Below are 21,834 nucleotides of genomic sequence, written 5' to 3' on the forward strand. Positions count from 1 at the left end.
GAGTTCATGAAAGGAGCATAAGGATGGTTATTGTATCACAAACTGTAGAAAAGTTACCCAAAAAAATCCAATTTTGTGTAATAACCATTTTTATTATTTATTTGTATACTTTAGTGTATGCTTATCATATTTAGGTGATATTAACCATATACAGATTATATTAATCAAACACACTTTATTTCAAAAATAGTATATGAATAGTATATCTCAATTGATGACTCATTTTGCATGTTATTATTTAAATGTTTTTGTTTGGGATATGTCTCCACATCTGTTTGTCCCTATCTTCTCATAGCCAAAGATGTGGCTCCAGTGAGTAAGTTCTCCTTTGGCAGCAGCACAGGGAAGATGCTGTTCAGTGCCTCAGAAACCCCCATCTCCCTCACCCCGAAACCAACCACTTCTGTAGTGGCCACCAGTTCGTCTGCCCCTCCACCCACCTTGGGTGAACCCACCAAGCTGATCTCCACCACCCCCTCTTTCCAGGCCCCCAAAGCCCAGGGTGTCACAGGAGACACCCTGGGTAGTTTCTCTGACCTGCGAGTCGGCCAGGGCGACGAGGTTAAGGAGCCCCCTAAAACCTCAGTGGGTTTCACCTTCGGACAGTCCGGCAATGGCGTTCTCGCCACGGGATTCACATTCGGCGCTCAACAACCAAAGTCCATTGCTGCTGGTAACGGGTTGGACTCCGCAGGCACAGCGGACGGCTCCAAGAGCAGCGCACCCCACACGCTCGCAGATGCTGCTGGGGTTTTTAAACCCCCTGAACCTGCACCATCATCCACCCCCAAACCAGCCTTCTCTGTCATTCCCACCTCCTCAATCTCCTCTACAGCCGCCTCTTTCAGCAGCCTCCTGGCAGCTGCTCTTCCTCTGGAAACCCCAGCCACAACCGAGAAGCCCCCAGCACCTGGGCCATCACCCCCACCTGAGCCCTCCCTGGCTGCGCAGCATGAGGAGGCCTCCACAGAGCTGAGTCGCGAAGCTCCCGTTTCGTCCACTCCGTCCCCCGTGTCCGTCACGAAAGAGGCTCCGCCCTCCCAGCCAGCCAGCACAGAGGCTGCCGCGGCGTCTGTGGAAAAGCCACCGACCCAGCCTGCTCCTGCTCTTGAGGTAGCGACCGCACCCACACCCACACCCCCACTCCTCACATCTCCGCCCGCTGAACCGACACCTCTTCCGGAACCCTCTGCCCCCACACCTGTTCCGGAGATGACACCAGCACCTACGCCCAGCCCTGCTGCACTAGAACAACCAGCAACAGTACCAGCCACAGTAACAGCAGCTGCTGCTCCACCCTCAGCTACACCTGGCTCCATCTTCGCTCAGCCAGTTGTCAGCACAAACAGCACCACTCTATCAGTCACGAGCTTCACCCCCGTCATTAGTTCCACATCTTCAACACCCCCCTCAGCCCCAGCGGCACCTATAGCATCCAGCACCACCACTACCACCCCTGCCCTGGTGTTCGGCCAGCCTGCCTCGACCACCTCCGCGTCAGTGTTTGGAACCTCCGGCTTTGGTGCAGTCTCTACCACCTCTGGTTTTGGCAATCCAGTTTTTGGGCAGGTCGCGGCAACAGCCGGCTTCGGGCAGCCCGCCCTCACCTCAGCCAGTGGCTTCACTTTCGGCCAGTCGTCGTTCGGAGGTGGTTCCGGTTTTGGTCAGACGCCGGTTGTCGCAACGACCACCCCGGCCTCCAGCAGCGCAGGAGGCCTATTCGGCTCATCCAGCACCAGTAGTGCTAGCTCCTTCTCCTTCGGAGCCAGCAGTACCAGCTCTGGGGTCAGCACAGGGGGGGGCATCTTTGGGCAGACAAGCACGCCCGCCTTCGGCCAGCCCAGCACCGGCTTTGGACAGGGATGCTTATTTGGCAGCAACACCACCACTACCACCTCGTCTGGATTTGGTTTTGGGCAGACAGCCGGTAAGGAACATTTTTTGCGTGTGTAGGTGTGCATGTGCGTGTATGATTGATTGTGTGTTTTTCAGCCTATTATGCTATCCTTTTTCATGATAAAGAGCTTTGTAAAAGAGTCACCCAAATATAGTAGTTACTATGGTGTTTTATTAAAATCAAATATTAAAAGTATAATTTATAAGTTATTTGACATAAGAAGAATTTTTTTCTTGAAGGATTTTGTAGCACTGATTTTAAAATGTAACTAAAAACAGTTTGTACTAATTTTAAATGATGGTGATTATGGTTACATTTAATGTGATGGTCCAGACCAGTCTTGGAATTTCTGCCTCTCATTAGTATCTGTGTTGTTGGGTGGCAGCTGGGGACTTAATCTTAGGGCCACCGGGAGATGCCTAATCTAAAGGCGTGAGCTACATTCTTACGAGTTCGTCCCTTCTCATGAATTCCCAGAATTCTCTTGGTAACATCGGGTGGGTGGGTGAGCCACGCCGTGGAACAGCTGATCGGTGGCCCATAGCCACGTCTTCTCCAGCTTGCTGTCTAGCTTTTTACTGAGGCTTTGGACTAGACATTTCAGGTTCCACCTGTTTGCATGCACTCTAGGGGTCAAATTCTGCCCCCTTAAGAATTTGCTAATTGAAATGATATGCAGCTCTGGAGGGCAGGGTAGATTCTGTTCTCAGACTTGAAGCTCTCTCTTCACAGATTTCCAGTTTGGATGTTTAGTGAAATTCTTTTTCTCTTGTGCTACATAATCAGGCCAAAGTCTAATAAAGGGAAATGAATGTCCTGTGAAAATGTTCCCTGGCCTGTCAGTAATTTGTATAGGTTGGTCTGCATTTTCTGCACAAGTTAAATTGCTCATTTTCATAGTAAAACAATGACTCGGTCACCCTGGTTTATTTGGCCAACTCGCCTCACTCATAGTCAGCGTCATCAACAAAATCTGCAGGTTCAGTTTACATTTGATCTAAATCACCAAGAACATTTTTTTGTGTATGATTTGTAATATTATTATTGTTGTGAAGGCATCTGAACTGTTTGCCTGGCAATGGTAATTTAAGGGCTTTTCCTTCCAGATAGCCCAGGCTGTGTTACTCAAAATTTCAGTTCCCTTCATGCAGACGTCTCCTGAGTGTGAGTGTTGCATGGTTTTGCAGTAAACAACTGCTTCCCAGTACAGACATTTCCAAGGTAGCGGTCATCCCTTCCATGAGCATGATGGATTTATATGATGCAATCTTTACGCCTGCCAAAGCACCTCACATGAGAGGACTGAGAGCTGTGAATATCGCCGAGATCTGCTAGACATTGCGCACTAGCCGCTCAACGCACCTTCTGACATAATGATTAAAAAAAGACTTGCTGTTGGTGTTTCTCCTGTTGTCTCCCTATAGCCGCCATCCATAGTAGTAAGTAATGACAGATGACACTCGGAAGTGCAGCGGCAAGGGTCAAGGGCAGAAGATAAATCATAAATCGATCACTTCAGCCTCACCCTGAGGTTCAGATGAATTCGTCAGAATGAATGAATAGATAAATAGATAAATGAATAGATAAATAAAAGCGGCAGCTAAGGCAGGTGTCTCTTAAGAGTGAGTCAGACCAAGCCTAGAGGTTTATGTTCTGATGTACCTGCTTCTCAGACATTTATATAATGTAAAAGAAGGTCGCAAGAGGGGCAAAACAGCATGTGGTGCACCCTTGTAATTTATGTAGTCCTGATCATTATACTTGACCTTTGACCTGTTTTGTGCATCTTTGTTGTACAGGCTTTATTGTGTATGAATATGCACTAGGTCTAGATGCTCAGCATGCGGTTTGAGTTGCAGTGTAAATTCTTGATCTCAGTCAATAGCCACTTTTGCAAAAGGTCGGACCAAGGAGCCAACTCTGAGGTTCTTGCATCATTCTCACTGTCGTCTACATCATCTCACACGTTCTCATTGTCATCTGTATTGTCTCATATCTTTCTCACTGTGGTCTGTATCGTCTCCCTCTTTACACACAGCCTTTGGCAGCACACCTACTCCCTCAGTGTTTGGTCAGCCACCCAGCACCGCCACCGTCTTTGGCCAGGTAATGTGTTTAGAAGCACTCTGTCAGACAGGAGGCATTGTTACCACACCCAGCTCATTGCTGTTCAGCTTATGTTTTCTGCCACAATGGCCTGAGAAACACCTTCTTATTTTTTTTTAAATGGAGAGAGAGACTGAGACTGTATAGACTATTTAAATTAAATATTATATATTTGTGTCAATACAGCCAAGCCAATACTCTCCTAACATTTAAGATGAACTATGCTCATACAGGAGGAGCAATCAGTTACCTACAACTGGCAACATTCACAATCCAGTGAAAATGACACAAGCGGCTCACTTGAATTTGCTGAGTCACTTTAACTGAAATCTCAAACCTATATATCACTTTGATCCTAACTGAGAGTGAAGGAGTGCTCCTTAAACCAGTGCCATATACGAGGAGCTATCAGTGATGTACAATCAATGTCAACTTTAATTGAGTCTTTGGAAACAAGAATTTACAATTTCAGGAAGGCATACAGGTCAGACTTGGAAGGTCTCTGGACCAGAAAGAGCCATGTCTTGTTCTGTCCAAGTCTTTTCTCAGTACCGTCTACCAGTGTCTTCCAGGCTCTGTTGTTCCAGTCTCTCTCCACATATTTCTCTGATGTTTGCCGCAGTGTTTATCACAACTTCAGCTTGTGTTGGGCCTTGCATTTCATATCATTGCAGTCAGTTTCCATCAGCATCCTTACCACATGAGGGATGAGTTTGTTTTAAATAAACAGTATGACCAAACACATCTTTCTGTCTTCTCTGGTTCTCATGGCAGCCCTCATCCGGAGGGGGGCTATTTGGCTCAGGGGCTGGCAACACTGCTTCCTCAGCTGGGGGCATCTTCAGTGGTCTGGGAGGCAAACCCAGCGAAGACGCCGCAAACAAAAACCCATTTGGAACCACTGCGACGGGTGGATTTGGACAGACCAGCCAAGCAGGTGAGGGGCCCATTTCCCAGAGGTTTCACAGTATGTAAGCTCACGGGGGATGGAATTTTAAGATGGAATTTATTTTTGCTTGAGGTCCCCGGATCCACCAGTCAAAAGGCAATCTGTTTTGTGTTATTGATGTATACTGTAACCAGACATGTACTGCATTAGACATTTAAACGACAATATGCATATAGAACACAGTTTGTACCACGTTCTGCAACATATAGCATTTTCAGACAGTGTACCTTATCTAGACAGTATACATAAATAACAAGGTTAATAAACCTTGGCTTGTATGAAAGATACTATTAATAAGGACTTGATCTGGTCAATGGGTGAGCCACCTCTAGCAGCTTATGACTTGTAGGAAAAGAGCTGCTTTGGTATGTCATGGGTGTGTGTGTATATATAGAGTATGAATACATTTGTATCTCAGCTGCAAAGGCTAAACGGGTCGTGAATGGGGGAGGTAATGTTACTTATAATAGCATGGACCTTTTTGGTGGTAGTCCTTCCAGAGCTTTTCAGCTTATGGTTGTACTCATGTGCTGTGCCAAGTTTAAAAGTAATTGTTTTGTTGGTGGTTTGGTTTTTTGTTTTAAATGTAAAAGGGAGTTGTCAAAGATGACAAGATCGTTATGTAACTATGGTGGGATTTGATTAATTTCGACCCATCTGCCTGAAAGAAATTAAGAACACCCAAGAATAATAGATCAGCAAAGTTCAACGATGTCTTCTGCAGGTGCTGGCTGTGGATTCATCTCCCATTGAAACCTCAGCCATTATCCCTGCTCCCATCCAACAGCCCCTGATGTAGCAGCAGCTGCGCTGTGGGCCCGTGCAGCCTGTAGTGACCTGTTGCTCTCCTAACCCTCAGCAGAGAGGGAACGAGCCCTGACTGCACCTGCACCACTGCTATGAGCTGCAGCACTCTTCCTCTACTCAATCATCCCATGCTGGCTTATGTTCTCAGCCTTGCTGCCAGTATTCATTATTCATTATTATGCATTATTTTTCATAATCAAGACCTGTTTTGGGGTGTTTGAGACAGGTCTGTTCATAGGTCCTCTCATAGCACTTTATCATTCCAACAGAAGACTTATTTCCTTCCAAAATCTGTTTGTTGACCCTCTTACTCTTACACACACCATCATTTTTCCACAAACTTTGCTCCTGCCTCTCCTGAAGAACATGCTGCAATATGTAATCCTGCTCTCTCTGAGTCTCTTAATATCTTATCCCCCATGGGAATTAAAACTGTGTCCTTCACTACTTCCTCTCTCTGGTACACTATACATTGCGTGCTGTAAAGCAGGTTGGTCATCGACTAGAATGACTACAGGAAACGTAAACTATGTCTGTGCTGGGGCTTATAAACAGCATGTATCTGCCGACAAAGATACCTTGCACACTGCTAAGTCAACTTAACTCTCCCACCATGAATATTTAACAGTTAATGAACTATTTAAGCCCCACAAATGTAATACTTTCCTACACTTCTTTAATGATAACATTTGTAAAATCAAAAACTCTTTGATCACTAACACTACATATGTCTCTTCCTTTTCCTCCCTGGATTTCCATCCTCTAGCCAGTAACTTGTCCTCTTTCTGCTTTTAAAACTGTTAATTGTTCTTTCATGACTATCATTACTACTTCTAAAGCTACCACCTGCTCTCTTGGTCCCTTACCTACCTAACCGAAGCTTCTCCTCCTGCCCTGGTCCCTCATCTCACAGCTCTTGACAGTAAATCTTTTCTTCTTGGCCATGTTCCTACTGTCTATAAGATCATTACACCCATCTTATTTTGATTACTACTGCTCCATTTCTAATCTTCCATTTCTGTCAAAAGTCCTTGAATGAGCCATTGCTGTTCAACTCTAAGATGACCTTGAAGCTAATGATCTTTTTGAACCTTTCTAGTGTGGTTTTTGTCCTTTCCTTATCACAAAAACTGCCATGGTTAAATTCATTAATGACCATCTCCTGTCTGCATATGAGGGTGCACTTAGTATCCTCATTCTACTTGTATCCAAGTGCTGCCTTTGATATGGTATGTTACTCCATCCTTCTGTCAAGGCTCTGTGGCTCTGTCCTGAACAAGTTCACCTCTTATCTTTCTGACAAAGCAGTTTATCTCTCTCCCAGGACACACCTCCGCCATCTCTTTTCTTATTCCAGGGGTTCCACAAGGCTAAGTCCTGGGATCCCTCTTGTTTGTCATGTACATTCTCCCCCTTGGACATATCATACCTCATTTCAAAATGGGTCTCCAGGTCTGTCTCAGGACCATATAGTAAATTAGAAGCATGCCTTTCAGAAATTAAATTCTGGATGAAACACAACTTCCTTATGTTGAACAGCAACAAGTGATCTTCAGTACAAATGCATTCACTCTCTAGTCTTATTCAGCTACACTCACCACTGTTCCTTCATCCAACCTTCAGTAGTTTCAGTGATTGAACATTTTCCAGATTTGTTCCACACCTCTGGCACTCACTAAATTAACTTGTCCAATAGTCTACTTCTCTCAACATATTTAAATTCAACCTTAAAACATAACTTGTTTCTTTAACATGCAACCTTCCAAGCCTAATCTATACCTGATGTTCCACTATGCTCTTTCCATGACTTATTTAGTGTTGTCTGTTCCTGTTTTAATGTGCCTTGACTGTTTTCTGATGCTCCATGTGCTGTGTATTTGTAAGTGTCTGTGTTCTTGAAAAGCGATTATATAAATTCTTGTTGTTTTGAACATTCAGCTTATGTCAGTAGCAAAAAATACCATAGTCTTGTGAGTGGTGTTTTACCAACTTGAATCAGAGATGTGTTGGAGGACAGTGAAAGAATAAACCCGTCTCCTGGTTTTCCCAGGGAGCACCACCCTGTTTGGGAACAGTGGCGCAAAGACGTTCGGATTCGGGGGCTCAGCATTTGGAGATCAGAAGGCCTCTGGGACGTTCAGTGCTGGAGGTGGCTCAGTGGCCACCCAAGGCTTCGGCTCTTTCTCCACTCCGGCCAAAACAGGTGCACCTCCCTCTCCCGACCAAAAGACGGGTGTGCCTCCCTTTCACATCCACCCTACTGCGATAAGGCACCGGCTGTCAAACGATATGAATGTGTACGTCATTGGGATTGGGTTTGGTGAAGGATTGTGGGATCTATCTGCTGTATGAATGAATTATTTGAGTGTAACAGTAATGTGATGATGGTTGAAGGGCAGGTGTACATTAGATTAAACATCTGCATGTTTTGTTTCGACCCACCCTGGTAGCTGAGCTGACCCTGACAGCATTCCTAGTGGTGAAACCGCACCATTAGCCCAGCAAAATGAACAGAAATCAGTTTATAAGATGCATACAGTCCCTCTAGTACAATGCCTAAAGGTGTACATACACAGAAGAAAGAGTTGCTTCTCTTATTTTGAAAATAGACTGCCATTGTTAAGTAATGATATACACTCCTTCCATGTACAAAAGAAAATATAACATTCACCCAGTGACATTTGTTTATTTGATCTAATGACTGAAAAAGTATAAAACCTGTTTCCCCTCATGTGCTACCCATTATAAATTCACATCTGTCATGGTTGATTATTTCAGAGGCTTCGCTAATGGCTGTTATCCAGTGAGTGTAATCCAATTACATTAACTCAATCAATTATTCACTGGGATGTGCATGGAGCCAGGCTGTAATTTCAGAGCACGCTCAGTGAGCAACTCTCCCTGCCGGCACCTGCATGGGAGAATGAATGAGCTTAGCAGTCAATATGCAGCAACAAGAATGCCTTCTATACAACACGGTTGTGTGAATCATCACAGAGAATGGTGATTGTTATAGCAGCCGAGGGGCGGGACTAAGTGCAAGGTTTCCAAAGAAACAGGACGTTTCAGCTGTGCAAGCAAAGTGCCTCTCAATTTGTAAGAGGAGAAACCAGTTTATATTAGAAAAGGCAGATCTTTCAATCATAACATTGATTTCATGGGGTTCTGAGAGTCTAGTCTTTCTTTGAGTTTCCTAACTTTGAAAATATCCTCCACACACTTTGCTTCAAGGTTTAACGTGGAGTGCATGTAGAGATGCTCTTCTGCATACCTCAGTTGTACAAGTGGTTATTTGAGTTACTGTTGCTTTACTATAAGCTCAAACCAGTCTGGCCATGCTCCCCTGACCTCTGGCATCAATGTGGCATTTTCGCCCAGAGAACTGCTGCTCACTGAATATTTTCTCTTTTCCAGACCATTCTTGGTATACTGCATCCACTCTACATTGACAGTTATACAACCCTGCCTGCTATAATTTGTGTGTCTGCTTTAATAAGGAAAACTATATTTATTCCTTACTCGGAGATCAGCTTGAAGATGAATGTGTATTTAAAGGAGTGTCGAGTCCATTTCCCTTTTTTTTAAGTAATCCGCTATTTTAGTTTCATTTTGATTTTGTACAACCTTTTACAGTAAAATGCTATAATATGCTTTATTTAGAATTACCCTATTTTATTCATGTGGGCATTTTTAAAAATAATTCTTTAAGTAATGCTACTTTTTTTGGGGGGTAGAACAGAAGGTCATGTTTATGCCGTGTATATAGGGTTTTTAATTAATAGTAATTCATGAATTAATGTAATAAATTGAAGTCATTGGAAAAAAGCATAAGAATATAGTCTATAGAACCTTTTAAGACATACATACATACATACATACATACATACATACATACATACATATATATATAAAGAGCTATACTTTGATTGATATATATCTCGATGTTCAGAGAGCTTGGTTTCTGTGGCTGACTTGCCTATCTCTGTTGCCTCTGCAGGTGGCTTTGGGTCTGCGCCAGTGTTCGGCAGCCCCCCTGCCTTTGGGGGTTCACCTGCCTTTGGTGGCTCCGCCACCTTCGGCGCATCACCCACCTTCAACACCCCGATGGGCTCCACCCCGTGCAAGGTGTTTGGAGAGGGGACGGCTGCAGCCAACATGGGGGGATTCGGGTAAGAATTTTCCAGACCTCCAGCACAGAGATATGTTGGTCATGGAGGGGAAATGCATGCCCTACTCCAAAGACAAACAGGGCCTGTGCATTTCTGAATGATGCGTTTCCAAAGACAGATAACATCACCTAGTGTTGGATTGTTTCATTTACCTGATACAACAAGGTGAATTACACTGACATTGTGGTTATGTCTGCAGAATACATTGCTTAGTAATAATCAGTATCGCAGTATTGGTTTCTTTCCAAAAGGCTTGCACTGTGCAAATGAAAGGAGTAACAAATCATAGAAATGGAGGGCCAGCCTCAGCTGTTAGCTGAACTGTTGGGGTGAATCACAGGCTGATGGATCTGCATCATTTCCATCATCAACACTGCACACCGTTGTCCTTAACCACGTCACATTTATACTACATCAACTCGGCAGAGACAGCAGAGTGCCACATGTGTACTTGTATCTGCACTGCTTGTAAAGTGTGACTTTTGGCTGCAACCCTGTATATATGGGGAGAGTTACCATGTGTTTACCACATGGAGCCTTTGTGAGGCTGGTTTTTAGAATGCTGGGTTTTGTTTACTTGGTCTGACCATTGCTTTCACCACCCCACCCATAAAAAGTAAGAATTTAAGCCTATTTAATTTTCTAGTTGAAGCTGAATGGAGAGGTAAATCAAATGTATTAGGAAATACTTTTATCCTCTTATGATAGGAGAGTAAAATCCATGTGAAACATGAAGGGAGAGGGGAAAAACAGCAACATTAATAGCTCCAGCATTACTTCCACTGTAGGACGGATATAGGCAGCATTGAATAAATGAGTTTATAATCTTTTGTCGTAAAGATGGCATGTGCACGGATGTTTGATTTCCAGAGTAATCTCTATTTCTTCACAATCACTCTTGTCAATTTCTTGACTAATTTAGTGTTGCTCAAATTAGTGAGTAACAAATGTGTGATGTATCTGGTAAGAATTACTCCCAGTTCTCCTCTGTAGGACACAGTGGTACAACTTTAAAATGACTTTCATGATCTAAAATAATCCCAGACTGGAATATTCTGGCATATAGCATTCTCATCCCCCTTCCTGGCATCCTGCTGAGCTGTGTGAAGGCTCTCAGCCCAGGCGACACTAAGTCTGGAATCTTGCAGTGAAGCTGAGGGCTAGATTACAGAAAGATAATCCTAGGATCATGCGCCTGGCTGGGCGACAGATTACGGTGGCACTTCGGAAAGCCTTAGTGGGTCGGGTCACCCAAGGGGGAGATTACGACCCCAAAGGGAGTTGTACCCCAGCCTCCAGAGATGAGAAGCATCAGGAGACTTGTGATTTATTGCACATGACGAAAAACAACTGGCATCCACACACACACACACACACACACACACACACACAGAGAGTATCCCTTACTCCCTTCCCCTCCTTTGCCGTAATCTGGCTATCTGGAGTTTAATGCTGTGATGAGGTTGTGAAATGGTAGCAGTCTTGGGGAAAACTTGTACTGAGTTAGTGGGTCCTCAGGCACTTGTTTTTGTTTTTGTGCCTGTGTGGAGCCCACTTCATCTCACTTAATTATACCCAAGGTTTTTAACTGTATTTTTAGGTTTAAAGTGCTTTGTCAGAGCACCTAGCTGGCACATTTACTCATTTTATTTTCTTATTGATGATGATGATGATGATGCATTTCCTGTAGAAGTAAAACAGGGAAGCAAACAGATAAAACGGTTCTGTTTTATGCAGTTGAGCTGTCAATGTGCCTATATGTCTATGTAATCACATTATCTTGGTTTTAAAGTTTTAAGAAGCATTACATTTATTACATTTTAATTACTCTTCACTATATGTAAGTGTTAACAGTTTGACTTGTCATGCAGTAATTACATTTGCTGTCATGTGCTGTCACGCGCTAGTTAGTAACAGCTAAATCCTAAATGTATCAATCACCAGGGCTTATTCTAAGAGCTGTAGTGTATTCAAATAAGAAATTGTACTCTGTAAATATGAGCAGCATCTCTGGACAGCAGTAGTATTAAATTAGTTTAGATTTTTATGCAGCACTTGTGTAGGGGAAAATTGAACCCTTCTCAATAGTCACCATGCCAGGTGTCTGCCTTGTAACCTCAATTTATCAGTGCCCTTCTTTAGCTCAGGCAATCACCTGATTTGGCCTGTTAGTTGACAGCAAGGTCAGCTGCCAAATATTGGCTCCCCTATTGAGATCAGAACTAACTGGGTTTTCTTTCTTTTTCCTTGTCACTGCCTGGCACCTATATTTTAAGGTGCTGCCATCTTTTTATGTCACGTCCCCTTTAGCCTCCCCCCCCCCCCTGTGTGTGTAGTTTTTTGTCTATTACTGAATGAATTTTAAATGTTGCCAGTCAGTTAAATAGTCGTGTCTCTTCAGACAGTTTTAGCCTTCATTCATATACACAGACATAACATCACATAGACATCACCGTGTGTGTGTGTGTGTGTGTGTGTGTGTGTGTGTGTGTGTGTGTGTGTGTGTGTGTGTGTGTAACTCCTTTTTTTCTGTGCATGCAGGTTCGCCTCTCCTCCCTCAGCCCCCTCCTTTGGCAGCATGGCTCCTCCGACCGGCACTCCGTCCTTTGGCGGCTTGGCCCAGCAGGCTACGGGCTTCAGTGCCCAGAGCAGTGGCTTCTCCACTTTTGGGTCCTCTGGAGGTGAGTTTGCGCTGCTGTATTCTCAGAAGCCATGCTAAAGGTTTATATGGTCTGCCCGCCCAGCCAAGTAATTGTATGTTTAGTGGCTATTGAGGTGTCTGGAGACTTGCTGCCTCTAGCTTCCTCAGAAATGCCAACATTTACATAATCTGATGCTTTTATATGTGGTGTGTTTACTCCATCTGTTCATTTAATGAATTTACCACATTGAGCAGAGTACAGGGTACCTAAGTCTTGACTGTTGCACCTTCCACTGTGCCTTGCAATGATGAGTAAACAGAAGGGTTTAAATCAGCCTGTAAGTCTGTATAAAACCCTGCTGCAGGAACTGGCCAGGCCCTGGAGGGCTTTTACCACTGGCCAGACGTAAACGTCAGTCAGACAGTGGGCTCACCGGCCCTCTCTGCTGGCTTCTGTCATGGCTGTGTGCTGGGCTCCTTTATTAACCCACATCCAGCCGCAGGTCTGGGGCTCCCAGTATAAATCAACACAATGGCCCATTTTTAAATGAAGTGTGGAAAATCCACTCCATGTATAACGTTCCTGCCTACCTGTAATATAGCTCAGTGTATAATTCACTCGGTAAGACTGTTAAAACCATTGATACTACTTTGTAGCTAGTGGATTGCGAATTGGTGGTGTGTTTTGCATTGAATTTTAAAGAAATCATTTTGAAAAGTCCTTCTGTTGTACCAACCCTATACAGCAGCCACACCAGCCCAGTGTATGCAACACACACCCATGCTCTCCAGCAAACACTAACCTAGATAGCATAGCTTTCCAGTTTTGGCTGTCAACATTAGAATGGTCCTCTTGGTGTTGGGGGTTTGCTGGGGGTGTTTGTTCATTGTGCTTTGGGTTCTATGGTCTTCCAGTTCTCTGTCTCTGTTGCTGAGGAAGATGGTACTGAATATGTCAACCTTTGTGAAGTCGTGTTGAATCTGGAACAAACTAGCAATTTAGCTCTGTACACCGTAATTAATAATTGCCCCACTTCTGACTAGCATGCCAAAGATGTGTTTAAAACCTGTTTGGATTTATTTGGACACTGTATGTGTACGGTTCTTCTATTTTTTTTTTTTTCTTCTTCAAATGTGGCATTCAGTTTACAGTTCAATGCAGAAAACTATGCAATTTGAAATTGTTTCAGTGTGTTTTGTTAAAAAACAAACTTGGTTCATCATTCATTTATTTCCTCCCTGAAGGTTTTGGCGGCTTTGGAAGTACGAATACCAATCAGTAAGTATGAATATGTGCTTGTGTGTCCGCAGCTCTTAAAAACTCTATACATACACATACACATATACACACACACACACACACACACACACCTCTCACACACTTAACTTTCTGTAATATACACGCTGCTTCCACACTAATTGGGGAAACCTAGTCTCGATGGTATACTTCTATCCACAGAGACCAGTGTTCCAGTTTTATTTCTAAGGGGGAATACCTATTTAACTATTCATAATATTCTTTGCCTTTCTGTACACTACAATTTGGCAGATACCAAATGCTGCATATGTACACCACTTCCAAATGACACTCCTCTGCCTTTATCCTGTGTGTCTTGCTCATGGTAAAATGTCTTTACCATCCAGAGTGGATGGTTTATTCCCATATGCTAGCAGTTGTGAGCCTAAATATGTGAAGGCAGTGCGCCTACACATTTTTAAGTCATCTCTGTCCCTCACGGTGCTTTGCGGTCTTAATCGCTGTGTGTGTGGATGGTTCTGGGACTGTCAGTGACGACCCACCACTGTGGAGCAAAAAATAAATAAATCGTCCCAGTTCAGACAGGCAAAAATTTATCTGGAGTTCCATGTAAAAAAAAAAAAAAACATTTCAAAAAAAGAAAAAAAAGAAAAAAACAAAAAATGAATCATGTTTGGGTTTCTTGGTCGTAATGATTTTTCTTTTGTCCTTTTGCTTTGTCTCCCTCTTTATTCACTCCAGGTCTACTTCTCAAACCTTCGGTGGATGGAGAAGCTAGCTACAGGAGAACACACTGCTGTATTCATGTTCTCTCTGATTATAACTGTTCATCATTCAGCAAGCAGGAAATGGTCATGACCTGATCATATTTTGAAACTTCCTCGTGAAATGAATGTGAAACTTCCTCGTCGGGGAGTTACCTGTAACACTCTTCCCACCTGTAGTTTAAAGGTGTGTGCCACTGTGCATCATGGCTTCACAAGCGATGACAGTGCCTTTCCTATATACTAACCCCACGACAAGCAACATCGTTCTTTCCCCCATTTAAATCTTGCCATGTTAACCAGATAGTTAGCGTTGAAGAGTTTACTGTGAGCAAAAGCTGGTTTTGATCAGTGTTGCTATCCCAGTGTGTTACACGGTTGTGTTGCCGACTGCCTGTTTGCTCTCTCTTAGATGTGTTTACTGTTTCTTCCCAATTCTGAATAAATGAATAGCCCAAATTATGGTGTTACCATTTGCTAAAATGTTGTCAGACTTATAGGAGAGTTGGGTGTTATTTTATACAACTCATTTTATACAAATCAAGGTAGACATGAGGTGTAGAATACCTCTATCCTTTAGAAACCTGGTGGGTTATGTCACTTTACATTTATCCCGATGTAATGAAATAAGTGTTCACTTTTCCTATGTTTCATTAAAAGTATATTGTAGGCATGGAAAATGGGGAAATAAACTCAGGTAATGTCACTCTTTTTTACTGTGCACTCTTAATTTGCAGTGTTGAGTGTTTGGGTTTTTTTCGCGACCATCTTATCAGTGTCCTGCCATGAATGAATGATTTGTCTACTCCCCCCCCCTCCTTCTTTCACAATGTAAAACTTAATTTGAAATAGTTGTATTCTAAGGAATGATATCTAGACTGGAGCTACAGTCAGTAAGTTTATCACATTGAACAGTGCATTTACAACGAAGAATGCATCCAGCAAGATAAGCCAGGCGGCCCCCGGCGAGTTTAGCTGTTACACTGCTGAAGCTTGTTATGGGCTCCTGTATTATCACTGTGTATGAAGAATGCCTCCATCACACGGGACACTTATTTTCCAAATGCCTGTGCAGATGTGATGGAAAATGTCATTGTCACCCACATCCTTATCATCCTCTTGGTGACCGTGCAACAAGGGGATAGGGGCCAATAGCAGTAACAGGAATGCTTCTCTCAGTGTCCTCCAGAGGGGTCTGTATTGGTGTCAACCACTCCATTCTCTGGCCTGGGGTGGGCCTTAGGTGGGCGTGGGGTCTGCACCCCGTCTAGCTATTAGTGTGCCTTTTTTTTTTTTTTTTTTTTTCTTTTGCTAGTGAGGATGTTTTGTCATATTTTCATATTTTTTCATTCACATTTTGTGACAAACATTGCAGGTCCTGTCAAGTTTACATATTATAGTGACTGAAAATATGATATGGTGCATTATGTGAAAATATGATGCATTATGTGAACATTTTTAATTATTCTGTTTTTAATGGAGACCTTTTGGTCAGTATAAGTGCATTTAATGCGTTAGAAAGCCCAAAAGGCTGATGCTCTCGGAGCTCTCACTGAAAGATTGCTTATTGCTGTCGTTTTGGCCTTATATTTGGCCAATATATTCACAACCATAGTCTTGGCCTTTTTTTGCAATGCATACATTTCAGAAGGCTATACTATGCAAATGCTCAAAAACCTTGACTATCCAACCGGTCATTGTTCTGTGGTGGATTTGTATTGTGCATCCCCAGTGGACATTCACAGTACACTCGTCAGACAGTTTCAGATGGCTACCTTGCGTCTCTGTTCCCTGTATTAGGCAGGCCTCTCTTACTGGTGCGTTTTGTACATATTCAATTACAGTCTAGTCCAGTTATTGTCACTCGCATTTTGTCAGCTAGTTAATGCCCTGTTCAACACCAGTCACTTTCTGACCACCAGTGCAATGCTGACTAGATATGCTTTGGATGGTCTTTGATGTGTAGCAAATGGCTACCAGTCAGCTGCCATTAACACGGCAGGGACATGATTGCAAGGGTTGTGCTGGTTGGAGTGTTTCCAGCACAGCGGTGTTGGTGAAGTTTATCATTAAAATTTGCATAGAGTAGCCTGCCACCCAGACGTATTCGGTCAGCAGCTGCCCTGTGGACAGAAACTGGCCTCTTGACTGCATGGCAACAAATGTCTGTAGCTCTATAACTGCACCTACGAGTGCTTTAATGGGGTAAGTGCGCAGGTAAGCACGTCTTGGCACAGATCCAGAGATGTGGCTGAAGGCTCTCCCGGCGTCATTCCTTCGTACCCAGATAAAGGTGAAATGTGGAATAATTGGCCCCTCTGTGCCTGTTTCCTTGCTCTCCCCAGGTCCGTTCCAGGTGGTGCTGCTTCACCTCCAGCGCTGGCTTATTTTGAGCTTTTGAATACTGTAAATATTCTGTGCTTTATTTTTTTTTAGGTTGTTGTTTTTGTTTTTGTTTTGTTTTGTTTTGTTTCTTTATTTGGAAGGCTGGCATTGACTAAGTCATGTTGGTTGCAAGCTGTGCGTGTTTGTGTACAGAAAATGATTAGGAAAGGCCCGGTCAGTGATTGGCAGAGTTCTCATTGAATTCTCATTAGTCACAGCTGTGTGCAGTGTGACTCAGCAGTTTGAAAAGCTAGCGTGGCTTACGTTTACTCTCCCATCTCGTTTCAGGAAATTATCACTCCTGGCTCTCACTGTTCCCCAATGCTTGCTGGGTAGATGATAAACTTTATCTGGTCTTTTGATGTGTGGTGGTGGCAGATATTGATTTCTGGAAGGTACAGCTATATGTATTTATGGTATTATCTGATTCAAAGCCCACAATCAAGGATATCGAGGTATTTTGGTTTCAAACTCTTGCATAGTACAATTAAAAGTAACACGTACTGAGAGACTGTAATTAAATAGATGGTGTGATTTACATTTTTGGCTGTAATTGATTATTCTGTGGCAGTTTTTGTTCCTAATCTTTATTTTCAGCACATTGGGTTTTAAATGTAAAAAAGACTGCAGTTAAAGTGCAGCCCTAATTTCAGGGTATTTACATCTTTCAACTGAGCAGCCTACTCTTGCTCCCATGTCATACACTTCCATTTGTTCAATTACGGATTCAATGTATGTATGATGGTCCAAATAAAAGCTATATTCCATATAAAAATCCCTTACCTTAGAGACCAACTGCAGTTTGAATGACACTAAGAGACATAATGAGCAGATTCACTCGATGCATTTGGGATATTTGTAGATCTGCTTTGCACCTTCAAACATCTGCTTACTTCCTCACATTGGTTGTTTATAATCGTTTACCAAAACCCCTCGTCAGAGAGTGCCACTGACCCATTTCTTTCTTCTTGGAAAGACATCTCAAAGTAGACTATTGGGTGCATGGCATTTTAAGTTATGGTATTCTGCATCAAAACTTGGCTTCTGTGGCTTGTGTGTGAATTTCCCATGATTTGACATGCAGGCTCTCAACAGAAACCCACTGCCTGGTGTGACCCACGTCCTCTGGTCCCCTCCCCACCGATGGCCACTGCATCATGTCAGGGAAATGACATCAATCAGTGGCCATTGTTTATTGATGGTGATTAGAGCCGCTGCAGTCTGTGGGCAGGGCAGGTTCGGGTCAGGGCAGTTTGCGTTGTCTATGCCTTTGGAAGATGTGGCTGTGCCTCTTCTGAATCCCTTATTGAGTGCAGCTTTCCATCTGGATTTCTGCAAGACTCCTGGTGCTCGTGCTTGGTGTGGAGCTGCTTACTGACTTTAGCTCCCTGGCTAATGCAGATGAATTAGCCTTCAAAGTTGCCTAAAGTCATGGCCTCATCTTCCTGATAACGCTGTAGTGTTGCAATCATCTTCGTTGTCTTAAGCTACTGCTTGAGGCAATACTTGTTCAAGCCTATGAGAGTCACTTTTAAGGTGGCACTTTTAAGGTGTGTTTTTGTTGTATTCATTTGCACATTTCAGTTCAAATGTCCATTCCTATTCATGATTGTGTAGCTGTAATGCTCTTTAATAAACTGTTTCTCTCTTGATCCCTGCAGTGCAGAACCTTGATTTAGCTTCGGCTATAAAAAATGTGGGCCGCAGCCTGGTTCTTGGCGCTGATGAAATGCACACCCATCCATCTTAGGCAGAGTAGGGCAGAGCTTTCATGTTGCTGTTTGTAACCATGGCCATGCCCCTTGCAACGATCTTCAACTAACCTTGGCATGCATTCTCTCTCTCTCATCACAAAACTCCCTCCCACAGTTTCCTGTGTGTTGCAGGACAACTGGAAGGTCACTGTTCCGAGGACCTGATGTGCATTTTTTTCAATAGCATCTGGTGCCTCATATCCGACCCAACTTGCTGGTCTCAGTTCAGAACTTGGTGGTGTTAAATACCTCAATGAGCTGACGCGGTGTAAGCCAATGGGCAGTAACAAGGCAAAGAGCCTGAGGCTGATACAGAGGTGAGGCTTCATTCACATCACCACACTCTTATGATGCCTGGGCCCCTACGAGCTCAAGCTGCTAAGAGGCTATTGTCCTGGGCTCAGAGACACTGTACTAGCATGCACCAATATTAGGACTGGAGATCTAGATGTGATAGGCACAGAGCAATCCTGCTGCGATTACATGGCGTTATGGATTGAGACAGGTGTGCGCTGGTTGTAAGACTGAAGGCTTCTGTTAAATTTAGCTCTGAATGCGAGGCCTGGGAATGCCAGACAACCAGGAGCGCGTAGTCGCCCTGAGCAGGTCACGGCCATCTGAAGCCTCTGTGAAGTGCCAAACCACGCTGGAACACTCACCAACAGATAAGGCATGTATTCTGATGGTGTAGTTCTTGGTCATGTGTGATGGCAGTAATAGACAGACCAAAAAAGCACTGAAACCAAAAGGCATTCTTGCTCCTGTTGGAGTGTAACTGGAGGCGTGTGTCTGAGACTACAGCAAGCACGTTGCTTCAGACAACAGCAGGGCTAGAGAACAGCAGTGGCTGAAGTATGGAAGGGATGTGTTTGTGAATCTCTTTCTTAACGAGCCCTGAAGTAGGTGATTGGGGGGGGAGATACAGGGTCATTATGAGCTCATGGCCTCCCATAACCAGAAGTGTGTGTGTGTGTGTGTGTGTGTGTGTGTGTGTGTGTGTGTGTGTGTGTGTGTGTGTGTGTGTGTGTGTGTGTGTCTGTCTGTCTTTCAGTATGTTTATATAATCTTTGGCTGAGTTCATCATTCTTTTAGAACATATGACCTGGTAGATTTTTGTGCCTAATTCTCCTTTCTGTGAAGGGTCAGAATTTACCGCCTTACCAATGAGAGACATCTTTGCTATTCAGTTTGATGATGAAGCAAGACACAGGGCTGTATAATATGGACAAAATGATGCATTGTGATTACATTATTACAAGTTCCAACTGCGGTATGCCATGGATTATACACGCTGTTGAACCCCTGATGTGACATGAGTAAAGACAGGCTTGCTTTATTTCTGCTAAAATCACATTTTAATGAGTCATGTGACAATTTTGGTTATTCAAAGCACCCACAGAGCTCAAGATGCCTACAGTGCACAATAAAAATACACTGTGATTGGATATTGGGCACATTTGTATAGAGTAGCCTTATACCAATATTGTGCTGATGATTAATAAATGAGAGATTTTGTAGCTCTGGTGTCTACTCATTTTGTATTTGTCCTGTCCTGTATTTATTATTGTTTATTTAATGTTTATTTAATGACATTTTGCACTATATTGGACTGTTTGCACTTGTGTAGCATGTTGTCTGTTGCACCATTGTTTTTGTGTTGCACCGTGGTCCTGGACATTGTCTCATTTTTGTTGTGTACTTGTATATAGCAGAAATGACAATAAAACCTCTTTGAACTGAACTTTGAACTTTGACCTTGAAGGAAGCAGTCAATTTCTGCAGTGACTCAGAGAGCTGGAGTGAGTGAGAATGTGGGCACCCAGCGGTGCTCTTAACAAACCAGTCTGAGCCTCCATCTCAGCCATGAATAACAGGATAATACGCTCCACAATCAAGTGTTCAAAGGGACCGATGACCAGTTGGTGAAGCCATTTGGCATGAATTATAGCATAGGGCTAGTGCTTCTGAAGGCTACAAGTTTATTCATAGTTCATGTTTGCTTTATAAGACAGGAAACAATGTTTTTGTATGCCGTTTTTTTGTTTTGTTTGTTTGTTTGTTTGTTTGTTTTCCCCATGGTGTCCTTGGTTGTTCCCTTTGACATATGCAATTGATTACTGCAGTTTAGAACAGGAAGTTTGGTCTTTTTATTTGTTATATATAGCAGTGTCTGAAACTACATAACTAATTGTGCATGTAAGCATGTGGCGTGTATGGATAGAAACAAAGTGCCCACATGTTGTTATAAATAGTAAAATAGTGTAACGCATTGCTTTTGTATGGCTCTCCCACGAGCCCACCCGAGCCCAGTTCACCCTACGAGGGACTGTGAATTCTTTGACACATTGCATAGGGCATTCTGAGCCACAAATGGAACTGACACTCACTAGCAACAAACTGACAGCCCCATGGTTGGCATCTGTAAAAGAAAGAACCTTCAAAAGGAGCACAGGTGGATCAGACAGCCAGAGGGAGTGGTTTTCAGAACACGTTGCTCTCTTTCACTCGCTGTCAAAGCCCCAAGCTCATTTCATGTCCAAAGTAGCCTTTCCTCCAGTCATGCACAAAGCTCTAGTAAAAGTAATACACCAGTCACAGCTGATAATGCTCTACCACTTTCCCAATTCTCAAGGTCACAGGCACCTCTGAATGAAGTGCCTGAAATCAAAATTACACACAAGATCCTGAGGTATTTGCAAAGTGACATTTTGAGAGGCAGAGTCAAAAAACATCTCCCTGGATCTTCAGAAGCGGAGGTTTGTCACAAGAGTTTCTATGGTTTCCCTTTGAGTTTGCTGTGCCACTGTGTGCTTGCTGTCATCATAGCACCCAGTCCCTAACGTACAAACCTGCAGGTGTTTATGTAGAGCAGACCAGGGATGAGGCTACCAAAATCGAAGCCAATAGCAACACTGGGCTACAGTAGCCCAATGATCATTTTAATCACTCCCTTTAATAGCCGAGACACTCATAGCACTGCAGTCCTTAGGATAATTAGGTCTAGGATAGATAGCGGTTAAGGCCAGAGTGGTAGATAAACTGATCTCAGAACAGCAATAATAGTAAGAGAACTGTTGGACTTTTTTGTTAATGACTTCAGGGCC

The 21,834-nt window shown here is 43.4% G+C and overlaps 1 protein-coding gene across 2 annotated transcripts in view; it reads left to right on the plus strand.

Moving 5' to 3' along the window:
* nup214 (nucleoporin 214) overlaps window positions 1-15,297 on the plus strand; it is a 35,442-nt gene extending 20,145 nt beyond the window's left edge. For both annotated transcript variants that reach the window (XM_035527488.1, XM_035527489.1), the window contains exons 29-36: window positions 296-1,927; window positions 3,936-4,003; window positions 4,778-4,940; window positions 7,810-7,962; window positions 9,757-9,928; window positions 12,470-12,609; window positions 13,815-13,848; window positions 14,569-15,297. In XM_035527488.1, coding sequence (XP_035383381.1) covers window positions 296-1,927; window positions 3,936-4,003; window positions 4,778-4,940; window positions 7,810-7,962; window positions 9,757-9,928; window positions 12,470-12,609; window positions 13,815-13,848; window positions 14,569-14,605 — 2,399 coding nt within the window. In that variant the 3' untranslated portion in view covers window positions 14,606-15,297. The remainder of the gene's footprint in view (window positions 1-295; window positions 1,928-3,935; window positions 4,004-4,777; window positions 4,941-7,809; window positions 7,963-9,756; window positions 9,929-12,469; window positions 12,610-13,814; window positions 13,849-14,568) is intronic.
* Window positions 15,298-21,834: the final 6,537 nt, after the last annotated feature.

This window comes from Electrophorus electricus, chromosome 6 (genome assembly GCF_013358815.1).
Source record: "Electrophorus electricus isolate fEleEle1 chromosome 6, fEleEle1.pri, whole genome shotgun sequence".
Classification (NCBI taxonomy): domain Eukaryota; kingdom Metazoa; phylum Chordata; class Actinopteri; order Gymnotiformes; family Gymnotidae; genus Electrophorus; species Electrophorus electricus.